At 34.1% G+C, this 10,653-nt stretch overlaps 1 protein-coding gene across 5 annotated transcripts in view; it reads right to left on the bottom strand.

Moving 5' to 3' along the window:
* The window catches only part of Dse (dermatan sulfate epimerase), a 40,395-nt gene that overhangs the window by 6,182 nt on the left and 23,560 nt on the right, over nucleotides 1-10,653 (bottom strand). For 2 of the 5 annotated variants that reach the window (XM_015500455.2, XM_048792042.1), the window contains exons 2-3: nucleotides 5,075-5,328; nucleotides 2,577-2,816 (exon numbers count right to left, since the gene is read on the bottom strand). In XM_015500455.2, coding sequence (XP_015355941.1) covers nucleotides 2,577-2,816; nucleotides 5,075-5,328 — 494 coding nt within the window. Of the gene's footprint in view, nucleotides 1-2,576; nucleotides 2,817-4,979; nucleotides 5,329-10,653 lie in introns of those variants that run through there. The other 3 variants (XM_048792074.1, XM_048792132.1, XM_048792169.1) reach the window with 3 other exon arrangements.

The following is a 10,653-nucleotide window of genomic DNA, read 5'->3' as shown; positions in this document are numbered from 1 at the left end:
AAACAAGGGGGAGAAATGAATTACAGCAGAGGGGGTAGAGAGAGAAGAGAAGAGGGGAGGGGAGGGGGGATAGTAGAGGATAGGAAAGGCAGCAGAATACAACAGACACTAGTATGGCAATATGTAAATCAATGGATGTGTAACTGATGTGATTCTGCAATCTGTATACAGGGTAAAAATGGGAGTTCATAACCCACTTGAATCAAAGTGTGAAATATGATATATCAAGAACTATGTAATGTTTTGAACAACCAACAATAAAAATTAAAAAAAAAATCTCAGGGAATAATGCCTAGAGTTAATATATGGGGTGGCATCAAATTAAAAAACTTCTGCACAGCAAGGAAACAATTATGAATGTGAACAAAGAACCTACAGAATGGGAGAAAAATCTTTGCTAGCTACTCTTCCAACAGAGAGTTAGTATCTATACTACACAAAGAAATTTTTAAAATTTAACACCAAAAAAAAATCAAATAATTCAATAAATGGGCAAATGAACTAAACAGATACTTCTCAAAAAGAAGAAATACAAACAGCCAACAAATCTATGAAAAATATGTTTAACATTATTAGCAATAAGAGAAATGCAAATCAAAACTATACTGAGATTTCACCTCACATCAGTCAGAATGGCAGTCATCAAGAATACAAACAATAGTAAATGTTGGAGAGAATGTGGAGAAAAAGGCACTTTACACTGTTGGTGAGATTGTAAATTAGTACAACCACTATGAAAATCACTATGGAGTTTCCTCAAAAGACTAAGAATGGAATCACCATATGACTCAGCTATATCACTCCTCAGTATTTATCCTAAAGAATTGAAGTCAGCATTCTATGGTGATATATGCATACCCATGTTTATAGCAGCACAATACACAAGAGCCAAACTTTGACACCAGCCTAGATGTCAATCAATAAAGAAAATGTAGTTCATATACATATTGGAATTTTATTAAATCATAAAGAAAATGAAATTATGTCATTTGGAGGAAAATGGATAAAACCTGGAAAGGTTATGTTAAGCAAAGAGCCAAACTCAAAAGGTCAAGATTTGTATGATCTCATATATGGAAGCTACAGAGGAGAAAAGAAAAGAATTATGAGGAGGAATCTCATAAAAATCCAAGGGATGTCAGTAGAATATAAGAAAGGAACTAGGGGGAAGTAAGAAGGGAGGGAAAGGATAAATACTGGGAATGACATTGGCCAAATTATGTTGCTATATTGTGTACAAGTATAAATATGTAACAAGAAATCCCACCATTATGTAAAACTATAATGCACCAATAAAAAAATGTGGAAAAAAAATCCCCTGCCTAGTCCAATGCCTGGCATATAGATGTTCAATAAAAGTTTATTGAATTAATAAACACAAACATGTAAATGCTCCCTTTATAGGTGTTCCTATTGTCTTTTCCAGTTTAGTAAGTAGCCACAAGCACAGCTCAGGGTAGACTCAAGCCCTTAGACTCAGCCTAAAATGGCTGGCTATTAGAACTCTGCTCAAATTACAAAAAGCACTGGGACCTCTTAGAGACCCCTTTCTTTAGAAGGACTTTGTTTACCAAGATGAACTGCAAGACAGCCTCTCCTGTATGTCTAAGAATAAGCAATAAAGAATAGGCTGTGAATGTAAGTCTAAACTAAATCTTAAAATGATTATTTTGTTCACAGCATTTTTTGATAACTAATCCAATTAAGGAGCTTCTAATCCATCTGTATTCAACCAGAGCAAAATGGTTTAAATACTGTATTTTGTGTTGTAGGTTTAGAATTACCAAATAAAGATTATATTTTCTGGGGGCAGGGAGATCCATCTTGATGAAAATTTATCTCCTAAACTATTTCTAATACCTTAGTTCTGTTTTACAAATAAAGTGAATTACAAAGCTCTCCTAGAAATAAATAATTAAAACACATGTGCATGCATGCACACCCAGGCACGTATTTCAGAGCCAGTTGTCTTACAAGGCCAAACTACACAGCAATATTAAATTGGAAATTTTATAGAAGTTGTTGCTTTTGTTTTGTTTTCTATATACTATACTGGTTATTTTTTTAAAAAAGAATAATAAATCATCAACACAATATGTAGGTATAATACATTTTGAATCATGTCTATGTGGTTCTGAAGAAAAGATTAGAAATTAAAACCTACAATAGGATTGATCAGGGATCACAGAAAAAGGAAAACTGACATTTAATCCTTAATGTTAATATTTTATTAGATTCGTAAAAATTAGTTTATGAATATTCAAGTTTGTGTGTGTGTGTGTGTGTGTGTGTACATATGTGTGTGTAAAAATGTAAGAACTGTGGGGACTAGATATTATATTTGATCCATTATGCTCCAACCTTTATAATACCTAAATCATAAAACCTCATGTTGGCTCAAAGTGCTTTACCCATATGCAGCTTTTAAATTCAAAATTTTCTTTGTTTTTTAAATAAATAATCACTTTAATCTCAGCATAAGAAACCTCATTTCTTTTCTTTGCCTAGCTTATTTTCATAGTCAGAAAAAAATTATAACTGTGTAACATTTTCCCACTTCTGAATCCTCACGATACCTGGCAAGATGGTTCTGTACATAAATGCAAAGTGTTGTTTGAGCCATGGATGGCCAAAGTGGTTGATGTCAAAGTGCCTCTGAACAAGAAACATATACTGGAAGAGTGATCTAGTGGTGTAGCTGCCATAAGCAACTCCTTCATAGAGGGAGCCATCTGTCACTTCCTGGAGTAAGACCAGAGATTTCTCCATGATGGTCAGAACTTGTTTGGTCCATAAGTAGGCTTCCTGGAGGTACCCTGAAGGATGAAAACACATGCAAACAATGACAAAAGACTAACAAAGCATAAACAAAAACATGACCAAATACTAACCTGAGTTATCTGACCAGTTAGTATTATTACAAATTACATTATCAACCTCTCATCCACATTATAAACAACACCCTGTTAATCCAGGTTTGTAGTGAGTCCATGATGTGAGTTAAAAAGTTCTTGAACACAAGTCATCTATCAATTAAGTGAAAATAAACCCTTAAGTATCAAGTAATTTCCCAATCATCAGTAAACTAAAACTACATCATGTATAAGATCACAAATGGCATGTAATTTTGTAAGATAAGATTTGTACATTGAGACTCTTATTCAATTTTCCTAAAAAAATGCCTGAAAATATTTTTTAAAGTTTATCACTTTGTAAAACTTACAGTGTTATTTTATAGAATTTGTAACAAGATACAGCATTATAAATGGTAGACCATCTTCAATTTGTCCTGTCATTAGAAGACAGTCTCTCATTACTTATGTGCTTTTAGATTTCACAGAATTTGAAAAGGTAGCACTGTGGAGCTGAGAAATCTTTGGAATGAAAATCTAATGGTGAAAAAAAAAAATCAAGTGTGAGTCCTGAGTCTGCCAAAAGTGAGCTGCATGACTTTGTTCAACTACTTTTTTAACCAGTTACATTTGTTCAACTACTTTTTTAACCAGTTACATTTCTCAATCTCCCCACTGAAAATTCAAAATCTAAAACATCTTATAAAATCTTTTGGACACAGAAATGCTAGCTTTCAAGAATTCTTACATTTAGACAAAAATAAGAACTATTTATATTTCTTCAGCATTTATAATTTACAGAGCACTGAAAAAAATCTCCCTTAATTCTTTTAAGGACCCAGATAAGCCTTGTTACACCAAAACTACAAGAAGGGTGCCTTGTTCCAAACCTGTGGCACATGACACAAAATGAACAGAACTTTGATCCAAACCTAGGACTTTACCAAGGTCTATGAGGTGTGTCAGGTGTAAGGACTTCCAGAACTCCAGATGCCATTAGCTCTGGGCCTAACCCCAAGCCCCAGGCTATGACCTGGCCCCCAACTCACAGAGACAGCATGCTTGCAGGCTTGGCTGTACAAGGGTGACTACTAAATGTCCCTTGACTCCTTCTGCCACCCAGCTCCGTACCGGACATGGCAGTCTTCTCAATACTTTTCTAGTTCCATCCTTTGTCATTTGAATTTAAAATTCCAATCATCATCATCTTTTCTTTTTTTCCTCTGTGTCTTCCTTCTCCATCTCTGTTTCCATGCAGGTACCAACATGACTGATGCCTAAATCCAGGCCACTGCTCCTTGAATACCACATTACCTGATTTTCCTGGTTTGTTTTTTTTTCCAAAAAATCCCCTTCAGGCAATGTCCACTAAAATACTTTGTAAACTACAGATCTCTGTTACTACAAGGTACTGATATTGTTGTTAAAGGAGGATTTTTTTTCCCTAAGACTTAATTTAAAAGCAATAGTTGGTTGATATGATAAGGGAGAAAACCAGATTTGGGTAAAATCTGTTGTTGAAGAATCTATAAAATGCTGAGTAATTCTTATGGGCAATATAAACAAGAGTTCAATTCTTTTAGGTTTCCAAGCTCCAATTACATATTTAGTATTCTAATAATTCACAGGGATCTTAAGAACTCTTTTTCTTAAATACAATCTCAATCATTTCTAGATTTTCAAAGGAGCTATAATTACGTTAGCTACAAGAACAAAGAAAATGTGACATTGGGAAGTATGTAGTATGTTAATGCAAAGTAGCTAAACAATCCACAAAAGTTCTTTCTAATTTTGACTTAAACAATCTAGTCTGGTTGCTTTAAGTCTTTAGAGAAAAAAAAAAAGAATAGTGAAGTTATGAGTCATATCTGTGTGCTAGGAATATTTATTTCAAGTAAGACCTTCATTTATTCCAGACTGGCTAACTTCACTGTCAAAATGAATATTTGTCACTGACTCTATACTGTAAGGATATGGCCTGGAATGATGACAAGTCATAATTAAGTACCATACAGGCTAATATAACTAGCAGAAATTAAGGAAGGTATATCCTTTAATTAACTAAGAGATGCCCTGAGTATTACTTCATTTCACAGGTTTAGTTAGGATACAAGTATGAACATGTACCTAAGAAGAGTTATAAAAATGCTTTGCTCACTACATGGCAACGATGACTGATGTCAGGTCAGGCATCACCTTGGCCATGATGTGATCACACACACCTTGATTCATCAGAACTAGGCTTCCTGTGAGCAAAGCCATGCAGTTGGTGGGCTGATGATTGTGCAGGTATTGAAATCCCCATCCTCTCCTGTATGAAGTTTCATACATATATCCTGAGGCATTGGCAATCACTTCAAGAAACTTCTCCTGTTGTGTCTTGCTCAGGTAGTTGTATAAGAAGTCATAAGCAGTGGCAAAACCAACCAAGGAGTGAGCAAGTGGGACTTCATCCCAAGGAGCATCTTTCACCAACCTGCAAAGAAAAATTAAATACATAAATGAGTGCACTAGGGCTCAGCTTTCAGCACTCTTCATAAGTGTCTATTTTGCAGAACTACAGGGCACAAATGCAGAGATAATCCAAGAGGTTTTAATGACATAGAATTGACTTCCTTCCACATAAGACAGAGGCATAAAGTATGACTCATGAAAGTTAGAATTAACACTTTTTTTTTCCTCCCAGACTTATGGCAACATCAAGTTTAAGAATTTTTACTTTTTGTGTTTTCCTTCTTGATGAGAGGTAGTAGAAAATATTCAAAGAGATCTAAAGCACAGAACATGTAATGGCAAGGCAAAATTCCCTGAAGGATCTGCTCAACCAGAGCTCAACCCTTCCTTTCCATTACCTAAGGGGCTCTCAGTTCTAAGTAACTTATGGCTATGTTTTTAATAAAGTTGAACAGGAATATCAATCTTATTTCCTATGGCTGGTCAATGTGAAGGTGTGATCGTCTACAGCCCAAGACCTCTCACTATAGATAGACTTACATGGTTAACACCACAATGGGAAGAGTGGCTAAAAGGCTAATGTAAGTGGGTTCTGACTCTACCTCAGAATTTCTATATTTCCATTATTTCCCATAAACTGCACTGCTGTTAAGGTCCTTCGAATACCTTTCAGTGAAATCTAAAAGCTGACCTGTGAAGTATTACAGTGTCATTTACTAGGCAGCCAAATTTTTGTCTGACTCACTAAAATATTTTGCAAATATTTTAATAGTGTGTGGCCTGCATTAAAGGAAGTAAAAAAAAAAAAAGATCATTCACAATCAGAACTAAAATGAATTATCCATAAAACTCTTCTCACCTGTTCAGGAAGTATTTGAGTAATCTCTTAGAGAGGGAAACAAACTTAAAGTGTACTGTGCTTGGGGAGGTCGAAGAAAGTCCTCAGGAATTATGCTGATGCTTCACATTCTATTCCATGATCCCTGAACCATTTTGAAAACTGAGTAAAACCTTTCTGCTTTCTCAAAGTGGCTTAAAATTCATACGACTAATTTGAAGAGCTACAAGGAAATGTCATATTTTGAAATAAAACTATCAATATATGTATTTAAAAGATAATGATGCTTATGTATTAAGGAATTAAATATGAACATTAAATAGTGGGGATAATAACTCCCTAATTTACAAGTGGAGATGAGCATAAATTTCAAGATGTTTATAACAACAATAATATAATATGAAAACATCTGATATGTCTCTGTAATTAAGCTACAGGTTCTCCCAATGCTATTAGAATTGGAGTTAGTGAAAATTAAGATCCAATATTTTGCCCCAATGAACTCCAGAGACCTTAGGTTAAGTACATTTTTAAATATTCTGAGAGATCAACTCTTCCAGATTATGTTCTTCTTTCATAAGTTTATGCTAGAGAAGACATCTTGGTGAGTCCTTTCCTGGTCATTCTGTAAGAATTTCAAAACCTCCCCAAACAATATTTCATTCCCCTTTCCCCTTCCTTGCTTTTCTGTCCCCTTAGCAGATATATGTGTATGTCTATGTATGTTTGTGTGGGTGTATATGTGTATCAGTCACAATAGGATCTCTAGTCATAGAATCGTATGTAGCACATAATAGACTCTCAATAAACATTTTTGGAAAGAAAAGACAAAGGTCACCAATCTATAAAACCAGGCCACACTGTTGACAATGATTATGTGATCATTGTGAAATCAGGAATTTGGAGGGTTGCCTTTGCATTTATTAATAACTTCAGCTTTGGTGATATACCCTGGTGTTACCTTTGATGATATACCCTGGTGCTAAAAAGACTAACATTGACCAAATGGTTAAGACCAAATGGTCACAGAAAAAGCTGCCTTATTCTAGCAGGTCAGCTTACCAGGGTATGTACTGCTTGTAAACAGAGAGTGAGAATGTGAATTAATTCCCTACTTCTAGGAAAAAAACAACTCAGACTGCATGCTTATTGTCAGGGAGCTGGAAATATGTTCTTGGCTCTCAGGGATTGGTGATCCTGACAGAGGCCAAGTTATCTAAGTTATCTGGTGCCTAGCCCTGTGTTGTTGAACCAGGTCATGATGCATCTCTAAATGACAGCGATACCCCACCATGATAAAAATGAGGTCAATGAACTACTGCTACCTACCAACCTTCATGCATTAGCCAATGGATTTACCTATTTATTTATAATCTTTTTTTTTTTTTTTTTTTTTTTGCAGTGCTGGGGATTGAATCCAGGGTCTCAACATGATAGGCAAGTATTCTACCAGAAACCACATTCCCAGCCCCATGGGTTTATTTTTATAGGTAATAGAATACTTAGTATAATCCTCAAACTTCAAGAGATATTATCAAGCAAATTTTTGTGAAAATTCCCATGCCCCAATATAAATTTTCTTATTTCAAGGATTCCCCAATTCAACAAAACACTAGCATACAAGTAAAAGATTGGTTTATGGTCCTTCGAACCTGAAGGACCCATCCCACATTATAAAAGCTGACTTGTAATATCTGTATTTCAAGAAGGCTATCTAGATTCTACACAGTCATACCAAGCCTCAGATTCAAAGTGTAGTAATGGAAGAGACCATATTTTATAGTCTCCTCCATAGTTTATAGAAATTTGCTCCTAGCCTATGGGTGGCAGCAGAAAAACTCTTATTGTATGGGTGTCTGATTCTGACCAGTGATTAATAAATTCACTGGAAAAGCTAGTTAAGTGAAGAATCATTAAAATAAATAAATTAATAAAGCAGACATCAAGTTGTGAATTTTGTTTCAACTTAAAATACATTTATATGTGTTCACTAATCTTTTAAATGTGAATCAAAGCCCGTTCTTTATAATATGGGTCTATGGATGAAGTTTCACTGTTATTTACTGAAAAAGAACATACACATATCATCTTAATTTCCAAGTTTGATTTCTTCATTATACTGAAAGAAATAAAAGACATTTGTGAAGGAATGTAGAATCCTTCCAGATTTTTAAGTTTCCCCCAAATTGTTTGCAAATATCATCGAAATAAAATCACAACAATATTTTTTACTGTAAGTTGTTCTAAAGGATTTAAATTGGCTTTAGAAACATTAGCTTTTTTCTTCTTGAACTCACACTTCATCTATTTACACACTATTACTAAAATTGTGTAATTACATGTGTCATTGAAACTGGGATTAACCATCTACAAAACAGCAGCTAATTAAGCTCCCAACTCAGTGCACTGAAATGCTTTCCTGATGAAATCAGTGAGAAGGTCAACAAAGGTGGATTTATTTTTATATTGAATAACTTAATGGGTCAACCTCTGAAAGATGAAGAACCCAGTCAACAAACATTCAAAATAATAAAGGTACGATATTACATGCAGTGGAATGGATTTTGATGTAAACCAGTATGAAAAGTTTGTTAACATGGTTTGCAATTCTACACTGTGACTAATTTTCATAGAACCACCATCAGTCTAGTTTTAGTATATAATCAAAGAAGAATATCCATAATTATATGAAATGGTTATTAAAATGTGCTTCCCTTTTCAATCACATATCTTCGTGGAGCTGTGGCTTTCTTCATATACTTCAACCAAAACAACACACCGCAAAAAATCTGAACACAGAAGTAGGCCTGTGAGATTTGCAAAGATGAAAAAAGATTTTCTATCTTACAAAGTATCTTACAAAGTACTTTTCATTTTCAATTTTTTTTCTAAAAATGTTATTTATGTTAACATGAAATTAGTGTACTATTTCTAATATAATAAATATGAATAAATACTTTTTAAACTTCCCTTTTAATTTGCAAATGACAAAGTTTACTAGACATGGCCCCAACAAGCAATGTTCTTTAATGTACTCATTAATTTTTAAGAGTATAGAAGCGTCCTGAGTCCAAAGGTCAAATACTGCTATTTAAAATATTTTCAAAGGTGAATATATATGAAATAGAATGATTTGAACTTGGAAAAGAACTATTAATTTCCTGGGTTTGAGGGTAGGGTGTTGGTGGGGAAATAAAACTTATCACAAAGTGCTGTTTCTGCAAACTGAATTGCGACCACAAAAGGAAGAAAAGAGGCATAAACATCTTCTCAAAATTTAGCAGCCTGATTCTTCCAAATTTTATTATGACAATTTTATAAAGATAGACCACTTCCACTATCATAAATGCCTTCTGAACTATTGATTATGCATAGAGTACTACAGTAGGGAATCCAAGTGTATATTACTTAAAATTTGACAGTTTGATTAAATAACCAATAAAAAGTCTAGTAAAATATTGATGTTTTATATATATCTGTATTAATTAATGTTCAAATGACTGCATCTTAAAATTTTTCCATAAAAAATTTTTAATAAAAATTATTTATAGAAAACAATTACCTATCAAAATATTAATTTTTAGTATTATAAAGTCCATAGAATATTATTACGGAAGTTTTAAAGAGTCAAACTGCTATAAAAAATGCCACAGACAAGGTGGCTTAACCAACAAAAAAGTATCTTCTCACAATTCTGTGAGGTAGAAGTCTGAGACTAGGGTGTCAGCATACTCAGGTTTGGATGAGAACACTCTTCCTGACTTGTAAAAATGGCCAGCCTCTGTCTTCCTGTGTGCTCCGCCTGGCTTTCCTAAGTATATGAATACAGGGAGAGAGAGCAAATTCTTGGTGTCTCTTCTCACAAGGGCCTCAGTCTGGTAAACTCATCTAAACCTAACCTCATCTAAATCTAATCTCCTAAAGGTCCCGTCTTCAAATATGTCCACATTGCTGGTTAACTAGGACTTCAAAATGAATTCAGGGGGGATACAGTTCAATCCACAGTACCTGTCTACTTCATTTAGACAGTAATTTTAAAACAAATACTCAGAATAAAAGAAATTACCATTTAGAATATAAGTGGTGCCAAGAGATAACTAATACTAATTTAAATTAATCAACAGTATATACGAAATAACTACTAGAATTAATGGGGTAACTCAACTCTCTTTATAATATATTATGGCTATTAGTCCTATTTCTAGCACTTTGCAGAAACTAACAATTTTTTTTTAATTTTTTTATTGTTGGTTGTTCAAAACATTACAAATTTCTTGATATATATTTCACACTTTGATTCAAGTGGGTTATGAACTCCCATTTTTACCCCATATACAGATTGTAGAATCACATCAGTTACACATCCATTGATTTACATATTGCCATACTAGTGTCTGTTGTGTTCTGCTGCCTTTCCCATCTCTATTATCCCCCCATCCCTCCCCTCTTCTCTCTCTACCCCCTCTACTGTCATTCATTTCCTCCCCCTTTGTTTTTTTTTTCCCCCTT

Source organism: Marmota marmota, unplaced genomic scaffold (genome assembly GCF_001458135.2).
Source record: "Marmota marmota marmota unplaced genomic scaffold, marMar, whole genome shotgun sequence".
In the NCBI taxonomy this organism is placed as follows: domain Eukaryota; kingdom Metazoa; phylum Chordata; class Mammalia; order Rodentia; family Sciuridae; genus Marmota; species Marmota marmota.
This window is presented reverse-complemented; position numbering and strand designations above follow the sequence as displayed.